The sequence below is a fragment of the Ictidomys tridecemlineatus genome, chromosome 8, assembly GCF_052094955.1.
Source record: "Ictidomys tridecemlineatus isolate mIctTri1 chromosome 8, mIctTri1.hap1, whole genome shotgun sequence".
NCBI classification, from domain to species: domain Eukaryota; kingdom Metazoa; phylum Chordata; class Mammalia; order Rodentia; family Sciuridae; genus Ictidomys; species Ictidomys tridecemlineatus.
In genome coordinates this window covers 44054728-44069363 of record NC_135484.1, presented here as the reverse complement: position 1 = coordinate 44069363, position 14636 = coordinate 44054728, and the positions used below count along the sequence as shown (strand labels likewise).

General features: G+C 30.9%; 1 protein-coding gene across 1 annotated transcript in view; it reads right to left on the bottom strand.

The window, feature by feature from the left end:
• Cep85l (centrosomal protein 85L) overlaps window positions 1-14636 on the bottom strand; it is a 160806-nt gene that overhangs the window by 52142 nt on the left and 94028 nt on the right. Inside the window, exons 4-5 of the mRNA XM_078019330.1 lie at window positions 13824-13945; window positions 9040-9157 (exon numbers count right to left, since the gene is read on the bottom strand). Of these exons, the coding sequence (XP_077875456.1) occupies window positions 9040-9157; window positions 13824-13945 (240 nt within the window). The remainder of the gene's footprint in view (window positions 1-9039; window positions 9158-13823; window positions 13946-14636) is intronic.

Here is a 14636-nt window from a genome sequence, read left to right as displayed (position 1 = left end):
TCACCACCACAGTACCATACAGAGTAGTTTTACTGTTCTAAGAATCTTCTGTATTCTTCCTATTCAAATCCCAGTCTCCCTTAACCTGGCAACTTTTTTTATTGCCTCCATAACTCTGCCTTTCCCAAAATGTCACATAATTGGAAACATATAGTACATATTATTCAGCCAGTCTTTTTTTCAGACTGTCTTCTTTTTTTCACTTCGTAATATTTAAGGTTCCTCCACATCTTTTGATGCCTGATAGGTTCATTTCTTTTTAGTGCCAAATAATATTCCACCATCTGTAATGTTTTCACATTTAACTTTGTGTTTGTCAATTAAAGGACATCTCTGTGTTTGACAATTATGAATAAAGGTGCTGTAGTAATGTAGAAAAACCGAAGTTCTTACTTTCTACTCTTCACACAGCACAGTTACTTCTGATACACCTATATGGGTTTTGGTTCCCCAGATGTCAAACAATTAATTCTACATATTCTCCAGTTGTCACCAACTAGATATCTGTACTCCAGATAATATTTATGTGGAGGTATGCAAGAAGGGGTGGGGAGTTACTGGAGGCATTCAGTTACCTCTCCAAGCACCCACCAGGAACCTCTTACATGATTCGCTATCTGAAAGCTCTCGGGACTCAGTTCATCTGGGTTTATAAGGAAGATTCATTATGTAGGTGTGATTAATGGTTACTCAATCCCTTTCTCTTCCCAGGAGGTAGGGGTTGGGACTGAAAATCCCAACCTTCTAATTATGCCCTGAACTTTCCAGTGACCAGATCCCCTCCTGAAGATATCTAAGGTCCACCAGCCACAGTTAACCTCATTATCATACAAAAGACATTCTTAACATTCCAGAGATTTCCACAGTTTTAAGAGAGCAATATGTCAGGAAATGGGGATGAAGACCAAATATATATTTAATCCTGTCACAGCTGCTGTACATCTGTGTGCCAATTTTTGTGTGGACCTAAGTTTTCAATTCCTTGGATAAATACTAGAGAGCACAATTGTTGGATTCGTTGGTAAGAGTGTGTTTAGTTTTTGTAAGAAACTATCAAGCCATCTTCCAAATGGTATCATTTTTGCCTTTCTAAAATTGCCCGGTTAACCCACTTCCTCACCATTATTGTCATTAATACAAAATACATTATTTTGTATTTCAGCCATTCTGCTGTAAAGAGGAGTCTCCTGGTTAATTCAATTAACAGTTCCTCAAGGACAAGGTGAACATCTTTTCATATGCTTATTTGCCATTTGTGTGTCTTCTTTAGTGAGTTGCTTGTTCCAAATCTTTTGCTCAGTTTTAAAATGGTTTATTTGGTTTTTTATTATTGAATTTTAAGAGTTCTTTGTATATTTTGAATAATACTTTTCTATCAGATGTATCTTTTTCATATAGTTTCTTTTATCTGTGACTTGTCTTCTTATTCTATTGCCACTGCTTCTCACAGAGCAGAAATTTTTAATTTTAATGAAGTTCAGTTTATCTATTATTTCTTTTAGGGATCTTGTCTTTTTTTCTGTATCTAGAAAGTCATCTCTATAGCCAAGATCATTATGTTTTCTGCAATTTTTTTTTAGAAGTTTTCTACTATTATGGTTTAGTTTCAGGTATATGGTCCATTTTGAGTAAATTTTTGTAGAGAATGTAAGTTCTGTGTCTGTGTCTAGACTCAGGCTTTTGTTTTTCTTTTTTGCATATGCATGTCTGTTTGTTCCAGCACCATTTGTTGAAAGGACTACCTTTGTTCCATTGTATTGCCTTTGCTCCTTGGTCAAAGATCAGTTGACTATATTTATGTGGGTCTATTTCTGTTCTCTTTATTTTGTTCCACTGATTTGTTTGTATATTCTATCATTGATCCTACACCATTTTTATTACTGTAGTTTTATTATAAGTCTTGAGTCACTGTCAGTCCTAAGTTTTGTTGTTGTCCTATAATATTGTGCTGGCTGTTCTGAACCACTCCATATAAACCTTATGATTAGTTTGTTGATGTCCACCAAATAACTTGGTGAGATTTTGGTTGGGATTGTATTGAGTCTGTAAATCAAATTGGGAAGAACTGACATAATAATTTCCAATATTGTCTTCCTATTTATAAACAAAGACTACCTCTATTTTGTTTTTATGCATATTTCATCAGAGATTTTTAGGTTTCCTCATGTAGATTTTGCACATATTTTATCAGGTTTACTTTTTTTGCTAATATAAATGATAATAAGTTTTAAATTTTTATATTCCATTTGTTCACTGTTGATTGATTTGTGTGTTTTGCTTTGCATTTTATGGTTTTGCTAAAATTACCTGAGTTCCAGGAGTTTTTATTTTTTGTCAATTCTTGCAGATAATCTACATAGATGCTCATGTCATCCATGAACAAAGATAATTCGATTTATTATTTTTTCCTTTTCATCTTATTGAATGAGCTAGGACTTTCAGTATGAAAAGCAGTGTGGAGAGAAAACATTCTTTCCTTGTTCTGATTTAAGTAGGAAACCTTTTAAGTTTCTTCCCACTAAGTTTCATGTTAGCTATAGATTTAATTGATTTCTTTAATATTTTTAGTTTGCAGAGTCTTATTTTAATTTTTTTGTTTTCCCTCCTAAGATGAGTCTTACTATGTTGTCCATGCCGGTCTCCAACTTCTGGACTCCTGCATCAACTTCTTGAGTGATGGGACTACAGGTGGGCACCAATATGCCAGGTCTTTCTGAGTTTTTAATCATGAATGGACACTGGATTTTGTAAAGTGCTTTCTCTGCATTTATTGATATGGTCATGTGGTCTTTTTCCTCTTTAGTCTGTTGTGATGAAGTACATTAGTTGAACCAGCCTTGCACATCTTGGATAAATCCCACCAAGTAATAATATAGAATTATTTTTATACATTATAGCTTTGATTTGCTAATATTTTATGATTATTTTGCAAGTTCTTTTTAATGAAAAGGATTAGATTTTATTAAAACATAGATCAATAATACATTCTAAACAATGTAGTAGAACATTATATAATACCTGTAATTAAATATAATAATCCTTAAGAAAATCCTTTTTTTTTTGGGGGGGGGGGTCTCTGGTTTTACTTTCTTGTAATGTTTGTCTTGTTTTTGTCTTATTTTGGTTTAGGGAAGTGCAGTTTTCATAGAAAGAGAAAAGTAATACCTCTTTTTCTGTAATCTAGACAAAAACTGTAAAGAATTGGTATAGTTAGTTTCTTTCTTAAATTTTGGGGTGGTAGTGCCAAGGACTGAATTTAGGACCCTGTACATGCTGTTGTGCAATCTGCAGCTAAGCAAGATCCCAGCCCTTAAATGTTTGAATTTACCAATGAACCCATTTGGGCCTGGTCCTTTCTGACTGGGAAGTTATTACTTCCTGATTTAATTTCTTTTATAAAGAGAGCCCTAGAAATTAACTCTTCTTATGTGAGTTTGGCAATTGTGTCTTTCAAAGAATTATCCATCTCATCAAGGTTAGCAAGTTTTATGTACATAATTATGTTCCTTTTTAATTAGCTTTGCTAAAGGCATATCAATTTTGTTAATCTTTTTAAAAAAACATTTTTAATTTTTTAAACCAAATTCATTTTTATTGCTAGTTTCATAGCTTTCTGCTCTAATTTTTATTATGTTTTTCTGCTTCAGATTTAATTTTTTCTACATTTTCAAATTCCCTAGGGTTCAGTCTTAGATGATTAATTTTAGATCTCATTTTCTAATATATGCATTCAGTTAAATGCTATAAATTTCCTTCAAGCATTACTTTACTTGGATCTCACAAGTTTTCATAAATTATATTTTTATTTTCATTTAGTTGAAAATATTTTTAATTGTTTCATAAGAGTTCCTCTTTATCCCACATATTATTTATAGATATGTTGTATAATCTATAAATATTAGAATTTACGAGCTGTTTTTTATTTCTAGTTTAATTATACTGTGGTCTAATTAGACCATAGTAGGTAGATAATTTCTTATCTTCCAATATTATTAAGGTGTGTTTAAGACTCAGAATGTTGTTTGTCTTGGTAAATGTTCCACATGAACTTGAAAAGAATGTGTGGTGCTGCTGTTGAATAAGTGGTGTATAAATATCAATTCATCCAGTTGGTAGATGTGATTAGTGAGATCGGCTATCTTCTTTGAATTTTTTTTTCCCTTTTGGGTCTTTCCATTTCTTATAGAAAGTTGTTAAAATCTTCAACCAATGGATTTATCTATTTCTTCTTGTAGTTCCATAAGTTTTTTCTTTCATGTATTTTGACATCTTATTGTTAATTACGTAACATCTTAAGTATTGTTCTGTCTTTTTAGAATATTGACCATTTGTTAATTCCCAATAACTTTCCTTGCTTTGAAGTCTACTTTTTCTGGAGTGAAAATCTTCAGAGAAGTAGTTACACAGGACACATGGCTGGTTAGAAATAATAATCAAAGATTCCAATTTTACTTCTTACACTAGTGTAACCTCCTCCCCCCTGCCTGAAAACAAAACCAAATGAAAATTAAAAAGCACATATGAACCAGAGACTTGAAAACTATACTTTATCAACTGTGTAAGAAAAAAATCTGCACCACAAAAATGGGTTCTGTAAGCAAGACAAATTATAATTGAAATTTTACATAAAATTAATCATAAAGAAATCTAAGGTCAGAATGTTTTAATTTCTACATTTAGTAACAATCTTTTCAGCATTTATCTACCTTCTCTAAATTTCATACATACAATCACTTCCTCTCTGTGGAGAAATACTTTCTTTCCTTCAGTTCTATCATAGCTCCCCTGCCCCAGGCTTCATCACAAATTGTGCTCTTTTACTATCCTCCAAACTACTGTTCTTCCCTGCCTTTAGTTCCAGATGCCATTTCTTCTCATTGCACAAACATTTCCTTGAATACATAATCATGCACAAGGCTTCAACCATCACACACTTAAACTAAGGACACCTAAATCTTTCACCTCTGGCTCAGACCTTCAATCATGAAAATCAACATCATTCTCAACCCAAAACTGACAACATGAAAATTTAATTATTTTTCTTATCTAAACCTATTTGTAACATAATAGTCTCCATTGTGATCACTGATACTATAAATAACTGTCCCATCAGATAATAGGCAATCATTATCTATCACTCATCACATAAATAAGTCACTACATCTGGTTCATTTGACTATACTTGGTCAAACATGTTTAATAAATACTCTTCCTTTCATCCTGAGCACTGTTTTAAAATTTGGGTGTTTACTAAACCTTTGGGCTTCTGATTTACCTTCCTGACTGGTTTCCCTATCTATAGTACCATCTATCTTAAATATAATCAACATTATGCTATCAAAGTAACCAAACTTGGATACTTTGGAGAGTAAAAGAGGGTGTTAAATAATATTAATACAGCAAACCCGAGAAAGATAGGCCCTTTACTGTCTCAGGTCTTTGATAACATGTGGCCTCTACTTACCTCTTCAACCACATCTGTTAAGACTACTTTTCTCTCATTTTAAACTTCATCCATACAGAATAATTTGTAGTTTCCCAAATGCTTCATTTCCCCTCACTCCTCTGGGCCTCTTCACATCTTGTACAGTGTGCCTCAAACACTGTTCTGCTACTCCTTTCACCTGGCTAAATTCATTTAGTTCATTGGTTCTCAGATTAGATATCACTTCCAACAGTGAGACTACTCTGACTTTTGGAAGATTAATTTATACATTCTCAGTAGGTGTTCTCACAGAACTTCATATATAACCACTTTGGGTACTTCCAACATTTGACAATAGTCTGTTGTTTGCCTTTGTTTCTTTTAAGAGTACACATTCTTTCAAGCAAAACCAAATTTATTCACATTTATATTACTAGAGCTGAAATAATATCTTTTCCATAGTGAATACAAATAATTTTAATGTAAATGGATAAATTTTGTATATAGTCTCCTTCTACAGGATTTGAGATCCATGAAGATATACATTGTTCTTTACACTTGTGCCTCCAACATTTAACACATTAGATGATTAATGGTTTATAAAACAGGCTTGTCTGTAAAGGTGGAACTTACTTATTAAATGCTTATCAGAACCAAAGGACTTGGTAGCAGAAAAAAAATAAATGAAAAATAGAAGAAAATGACACAAATGGAAAGAAAAAGGATAGAACAATTCATTAATAAAGTTTAAAAATACATTTCATTAAGTTGATATTTTCAAGGTATACATGTATATGGAAAAAAGAAACCTCTTCAACAACAAAAGAAAAAACAGTTCCTTCATATTTATTTTTCCCATAAGACCTTCTAACTGTAGATTTAAACTTAATATGTAGATTTAAACTTAATATGGTTTAACCCAAAATTTCTAAGTATAAACTGCTCTCTATCAATCATAAAAATTATCTGAAAAGTTTTCAGTTTTAGGAAAACACATGGTTCTTGTGTCCAGCAATGAGATGTGTAGTAATATCTACTTTTAAGGAGACATCTTAATTATAATCTTATTAAGTTTTTAATAGTCAAATGGAAATTACTTAAAGAATGTTTTCCATCTATAAATTAATAAAATTTTATAAATTTTACAAATTGACTTCACTTTAGAATATGCAGAATAGAAGTCTAACTTTGTTTTTCAAATGTACTAATGGAATTATTCAAATTATGAAACAAAAATTTTGTGAAACAGAAAATAAAAATTTTATGAAATACAGAAAATTCTATACATAAAAAATTAATGTTAAGATCTCAGGTAAAAATTATTTTGCTAAAGAAATGTTTTATTATCACCTTATTTCTTCTATCCTTTGCCATTTTATTAGATTTCTATATCTAGTTCATAGAAAAAAGCTTACCATCTATATTTATTATACCCACTTAGTATTTTTCTTATATTACCTTTTATAAACTGTTCTGACATTTTTAAATCAATTTTAATGATATTTCAATTCTCTATGTGATTCAAAATTCTAATATTTTTAGCAACACCTTTTCCATATCCTACAGATAGTTTTATCTGACCTTGCAGACTAACATGGAAAGCCCTCTACTGGTCTAGTGTTATGCTTTAAAAAAAAAAAAAATCTTTTTTTAGCCCTCAGATACCTATTTTTACATTCTTTTGGTAATATAACCACATAATTCAAGAAAAACTCTTATTTAGAATACTGATTTATAAAATAAACTGGTTCTACTAAAATTACCAATAACAAATCAAATTAGACTAGATACACAGCATAAAAATACTATTAATCTCAGTACAACACCATAGAAGCTTGTTATTATGTGATTAAAGTCATATGAAATCATATATAAATGAAGTATTTTGATTTATTAGTAACTTAAGTATAGAAAGCAAGCTGGAATCTTTGTTAAATGCCTCTGCCTCAGGTAAATCCAACAGTTATTTGTTCTTCAATATTTTCTGATTCCATGTCTTTAATATTTATAAGTAATATACCGAAGATACAATGAAGGAAAAATTCCACTTCAAGTAATTTTTTTTAAAAAATCTAGGAATAAAACCTTAACAAAGAGGACCAAATTTTCCAAAAAAAATAGAAGTACATATCACCAGAAAGCTAAATTAGACCTCACTTTTGATCCCAATAAAAACACCACCTCCCCCCTTTTGGGGAATAAATGTGTCAATAAAGTTTATATATAAAAACAAAAAGAAGTGTTAAGGAAAACTCTTAAAAAGTAACAACTGGAGAAAATAGCCCTTCAGCTAGATAAATTTTGTTACAGGGTCTCATAGATCCTTATTAGTACAGGGAAAACCAACATTCACATTTCCAGGGCCTAGATACAGCTTTATCCTAGTGAATACAGTATTTTTGCGGGGGTGGGGGGGAATGAATGAATAAATGTGCTTTCACATATGGTTCCTCCCTCTGTAAATTCTAAGATCCACGAAAGCAGAAACTTTTCTTCACTTTTGTCACCTCAAAATTTAACACAGGGGATGTTTAATGATTGATTTTTAAACGGGCTCATTTGTAAAGGTGGAAGTTATTTAAAAAATACTCATTAGAATTTGAGTTTACAGTAGGAAAAAAATGGAGGAAAAAGAAACAGGATTATATAAATAGAAAATATGACAAATTTGGAAAAACATATTTTCCAATCAAAGTACAGACAAAAGGCTAATTTCTTCTATACATAATTTTTATTTTTATGTATATTGTTTGTATAAAAACAATTAGCAAACCCCTAAAACCTAACAGAAAAATGAGCAAAGAATATGAAAAGATAATTCAAAGAAAGAGAAATATGAAGCAATCTTTTAATATATAAAAAGAAGCTTAACATCACTAAATTCCAAAAGTTTGGTAACATATTCTGTTAGTATGGCTGAGAGGCAGGAAGTAGAAGAGGGGAAGTCATACATAATGCTCTCCTGAATGGCAATTTGACAATATCAATAAAAATTACAAACTTCATAAAACACTGAGAAGTCTTATCAGAAAAGTTTTCAGTTTTAGGAAAACACATGGTTCTTAAAAAGAAAAAATAATTTATGAAAATATTTGCACATGACTCAAAGAATATTTATAAAAGGCTATTGAGAGTATCATTTATTAAAGATCAAACAGAAAATAACCCAAATTTTGGTGAACAAAAAATAGACTGACTAAAAGCATGCTATTTTTCTAAAGTAGAAAGAAAAGTAGTGTTATCTATGTAGTGATATGAAAATAATAACTGAATTTTATACAATTTTAAATAATATAAGGGAAAAAACAAGATGCCAATGCCCATATTGATATTTCTTATAAATACAAGGACATAAAATATATTTACATCTGCTTATATGTATCAACTCTGAAAGTATACACTAGAAACTGGTAACAATAGCTTCTGCTGTATGTGGGATGAACTGGACAAAAGGAAGATTATAGTTGGACACCTTTTGCCACACATATAAATATGAACCAGGTAAATATACTAATTTAAAACCTTCATTTAAAATGTCCTGATTTTATAAGCTAGGTATATTATTAATACAATTTACTATTAAACAACAACTACAAAATCCTCTGTAGACTTACCTGCAAACTAGCCACATAAGAATCTTCACAATTTACATAATGCCCTAACATGGCATGTTGTGCCCGTAGTTCATTATCCCTTATCCTCTCATGTAGGTGGGTGATTTGTTGCTTTTGCCTATAAAATACAAATTGAGATCATATTATAAAGAATGTTCTTCTCTAAGAAACAGTTAAAAGCAATTTTAGTATTTAAAAATTTTACATGAGATATTAAAAGCACTATAAATTTTAAAAACCATAAGAGAGAATTTGTTTAGTTTTTTTAATATGCAGAATTAAAGTTTATTTTATGCACACTATGGAGTAGTTCTAGTACTTGTGCAGAATGTGGTCTTTAATAAATATTCTTTTTTTAAAAAAAGAGAGAGAATTTTTTAATATTTATTTTTTAGTTTTTGGTGGACATAACATCTTTATTTTTATGTGGTGCTGAGAATCGAACCTAGCGCCCCACGCTTGCCAGGCGAGCGCACTACCACTTGAGCCACATCCCCAGCCCACATAGATATTCTTTTTAAATTCTAACATCATGCTTTGCTTTCTTTCTTCTTGCTACCTAATATAATAAATGTTACCTCCTAGTCTGAAATGTCATTATTTAAAATTGTTATTTTCATTCATCCAAAATCTACTCAATGGTTTATACCAATTAAAGTTATTGATAATGATAATCTCATTGTCAGGGGAGAAAGCTATTTTTATAAAGATCACCCAACCCAATTACCATTCTAGGAGGATCATGAGGTCAAAGGATCAAAGTCAGCCTTAGCAATTTAAAAAGGCCCTAAGCAGTTTAGTAAGATCCTGTCTCAAAATAAAACATTAAAAAAAGAAAGCAGGGAAGTGGCTCAGTAGATAAGTACCTTTTGGTTCAAACCCCAATACCAAAAAAAAAGAGAGAGAGAGAGAGAGAGAGAGAGAGAGAGAGAGAAATACACACAGAATAAACAAAAAAAAATTAAAATCTCAGAATCTATCAGAGAGCTAGGGGATACTATTATAAGAGACCAAATACACATAAAACTAAAATCCTCCAAGAAAATATTTAAAAAGGTGAGGTAGGAACACCAAAAAATATTTATATATATTGAATCAGAATTTTTCCAAATTTGCTACGAACCATAGGCATCAACAGATTTCAAAAGAAAGCATGTGAACCCAAAGCACAAGTAACATGAAGAAAACTATAGCAAAGTACACCTTAATCAGTGGCTTAAAAGCAGTGGTAAAAATCTTACAAGTAACTAGAGGGGAAAAAGATAAATTCATTTAGAGAGATAAAGGTAAAGAGGAGACCAGATTTCTCATCTGAAATAAGAAAAGTGAGAAGTGCTTTAAAGAACTAAAATTTAAAAGCTCTCAAGTTTGAAATTTTTTTTAACTTTTTATTTTTGCTGTGACAGATATCAAATTCTTTTTCTCAACTTATGTTTTTTTATTAGTGCATTAAAGTTATGTATAATATTTGGGTTCATTTTGACAATGTATGATTTTATACACACAAGGAATTTAATTTACCCCATTTCAGTCCCCGGTTCTCCACCCTCTTTCTCTTCCTTCTTCCTTTCCCCTCTTCTCCTTCCTCAAATTTACTGGTCTTCCTTTCATTTATTTATGTATAAAAGTGGAATTCCCTGTAGTATATTTATACATGGACATTGCATAATTTTGTCAAATTCATCCCACATTTTCTCCCCTTTCTTGTCCCTCCTTCCTCCTCCTTAATCTGCTTCTACTACACTGCTCTCTTCCCTAAATCTTAATGATATACAATCTCCTTTTTTCTTAAATATGAGGGAAAACATTTGACCTTGATTTTCTGAGGCTGGCTTATTTCACTTAGCATGATTTCTCCTGTTTCATCTTGTTATTGCAAAATGCCATAATTTCATTATATGGATAAGTAAAACTCCATTGTGCTTATATACACCACATTTTCTTAGTCTATATCTATTGCTAGGCGTCTGGGCTGGTTCTATAACTTAGCTATTGTGAATTGTGCTGCTACAAGCACTAATGTGACTATATAACTATAATATAGTGATTTTTAGTTCTTTTGTACAATATCAAGGAGTGAGATACTTGGGGTCTTAATAGTGGTTCCATTTCTAGTTCTTTGAGGAGTTTCCTTACCTCTTTCCAGACTGGTTGTACTAATTTGCAATTCCACTAGCTATTATGAGTGTACCTATTCCTCACCAGCATTTATTATCATTTGTATTCTTGATAACTGTCATTCTGACTAGAGTGAGATGAAATCACAATGTAGTTTTGATTTGTATTTCCCTAATTGTTAAATATGTTGAACATTTTTCATAAATTTATTGGTCATTTGCATTTCTTCTTTTGAGAAATATTTGTTTTTAGTTCTTTTGCCCATTTATTGAGTTTGGAGGGGTATTAAGCTTTTTGAATTCTTATCAGAGGAATAGCTGGCAAAGATTTTCTCCCATTCTATAGGTGCTCTCTTCATGCTCTTTAATCATGTCTTTTACTGTGCATAAAACTATAATCCCATCCCATTAATTGATTCTTGGTTTTATTTCTTGATCTTTAGGGGTCCTGTTAAGGAAGTTGGTAACTGTACCAATATGTTGGAGTGTTGACCCTATGTTTTCTTCTAGCAATTGCAAAGCTTCTGCTCTAATTCCTAAGTCTTTGAGCTGCTTTGCTTTGATTTTTGTACTGGGTGAGAGATGGAGATCTAATTTCATTCCTCTACATATAAATATCCAATTTTCCCAAATCAATTTGTAAAAGAGTTTTTTTTTCTCCAACATATATTTTGGAATCTTTGTCAAGCATCAGATGTTAAGTATGTGGGTTCAACTCTGTGTCTTCTATTCTATTCTACTGCTCTTCTTGTCTATTTTGATGGCAGTGCCATGCTGGATCTTTAATGTAACTCTGTAGTGTAATTTGAGTTCAGGTATTGTGATGCCTCCAGTATTTTTCTTGCTTGGGATTGCTTTGGATATTCTGGGTTGCTTAATGTTCCAAATGAATTTTAGGATTGTTCTTTCTGTGAAAAATGTCAGTGGTATTTTGATAGGGTTTGCACTGAATCTATACAGTGCTTTTGGTAATATGGTCATTTTGACAATATTAATCCTCCCTTCCCATCTTATAAGGTAGTTTTTGATTTCTTTCTCCAATGTTCTATAATTTTCATTTTAATTTTCGCCTCCTTAGTTAGCTTAATTTCCAAGTATATGTATTTTTTTAGGTTATTGTGAATGGAATGGCTTTCGTGATTTCTTTCTCAGCAGAATCACTGTTGGGGTATAAGGAGCTATTGATTTATGAATGTTGATCTTGTATCTTGCTACTCTTCCAAATTCATATATCAGGTAGTATATTAGTTTTCCTTTACATATATTCATTCATTTAATCATCATGCTATAAAATTGGATGGAAGAGGAGAGTTGCTTAAAATGATGGTCTTCAAAAACTTAATTTTTAAGTGGTGAAAGTCCTTTAACTGAGGCAGATGAGTAGACCAAAGTGCAAAAGGTCAGGCACTTCATTCAGAATCATCTAAATATTTACAATGGCAAATATAATAAATAATAAACTAGGTTTCTTGTTTTTATGAGTTGTTTTTGAAATTAAACTATACATGTTTTCTCAAGAAATGGGGCACATTTAGGAGCACAGTTATTTTTCCTAAACTTTTATCCCACTTTGACGTAATTATCCAACAATCTATTTCAAAGGATTTGACCTAATTATCCAACCATCTATTTTAAAGAGCATAAATAGGATAAAAAAGCACATTTTTCTCATAATTGCAGGTAACCTGATATTTTCAAAAATAATATCTTGCAAATAATTTTTAGAAAAGAGATTTGGAAGGTATGATCAACCACACCACATCCCAAATTATAAAGTTCAGGACCTTTACTCTGGTTTCCATCCCAGAGTAATTCTGTCTAACTAATGATATTTTGAAGTCTATTAGTTTAATCTATTTCCTCAAAAAATAATATTTAGTTCTTTTTTAAGCACTATAAATGTTATGGAGATTTTTACAAACATTTTTATTTTTAAATGCTAGTATATTACTTTAGAAACAAAAGCTGCTGGTTGATAAAAATATTCTTCCTCAAACTATTTCCCAATTACCACAATACACACTTAATTATCCCAAAAGTATACATAAATGATGTAGAGCCAATATATGTCAAAGAGAATATAATCAAGTAACATTAAAGTCTACTGCTCAGAATAATCAGGAAACTAAGTATAAATTAATTTATTTTTCAGAGATTTAGTACTCAAACATTCAAAAATTTTGGTATGTCCAAGAAAACTTCCATAAGATAAAAAGTTATTTAACTTTAAACATCATTTTCATAGTTTCTGTGGTTCAGACTTAACATACATTAAAGGAAATAATGACTTTTAAGTAGTTTTCCAAATTGATAGTCCCTAAATGTTAAACAAAAGACAATATTCTGTAGCTCTGATAATTCATTAGCTTTGCAACTAACCTGCTACATATATAAAAAACACAGAGAGAACTTTCCGAATAATAAGTTAACACTAAAGTGAATAAAGATGATGATAGAAATCAGGCATACCAGCAGGTGAGAAACAAAACCTCTGTTCTGAGAAGTCTTGCTTTCCCCTTTATGGGGACTAGAGAGGGACAAAGGTGCCATCAATGAATTTTGTAAATTGTAGTTCTCTAATTTAAAGTAGTGGGTGCAAATGTATTTGTTTCATTAATCTACATTTCTATATACCTGTAATATTTAGTAAATAAAAAACAGACTCACCGATCAATTACAATCTCTTTCTGTCTTAGAAGTCCTTCTTTTATTTTCAGCACGGATTCCCACTTACTGAAATCCTGAAAGCCAGAAGGTGAATAGCTTTGACGAGATGATCCAGTCAAAACCTGAACAAACATGTTTATACTATTAGTATACTAAAAATTTCTAAATGAAATATTTACATACCTTTAATATTTTCACAATATTCATTCAAAACTAGAGCAGTCTCTTTGATTTTTTAAAGACTATCTGATATCACATTTGTGATTATAACATAATAAAGAATTTCAATAAAGTTCCAAGGAAATGTACAAGTCTAATGAAGACCTGATGACAACAGGACATTTAGTCTGGCTAATGTAATACCATATATGAGATCTGAGTCTCTCATCACCTTGTGAATGTAGAAGCTTTCTAAAAATAAGAGATTAATTATTGCTTCAAGAAGTAATACAATAAAAGAATGTGTATCATGGCTCAACTAGACACATTACAAAGATTACCACAAAAAATAAATGCAATGTTTATAGTATTCTGACTTCTAATTGTCATGCATCATATTTTATCATTTAATTAAAATTTCAAAATCAGGCATGTTTTAATGAGGTAGTACATATATCCACAGAAAATATGATTAGTACCCAGATATAATTTGGATGATTACTAGTCTCCAGTACAAATTATAGAATTTAGAAAAAATATACTTAGAATTTAAGAAAAATTTCAGATATTTAAAGTAAAACAATAAAAAGCAATATGGCAGACATACTCAAATTTCTACCAGTGAAACTTTTTTTTTCATATAGGTACCATGTG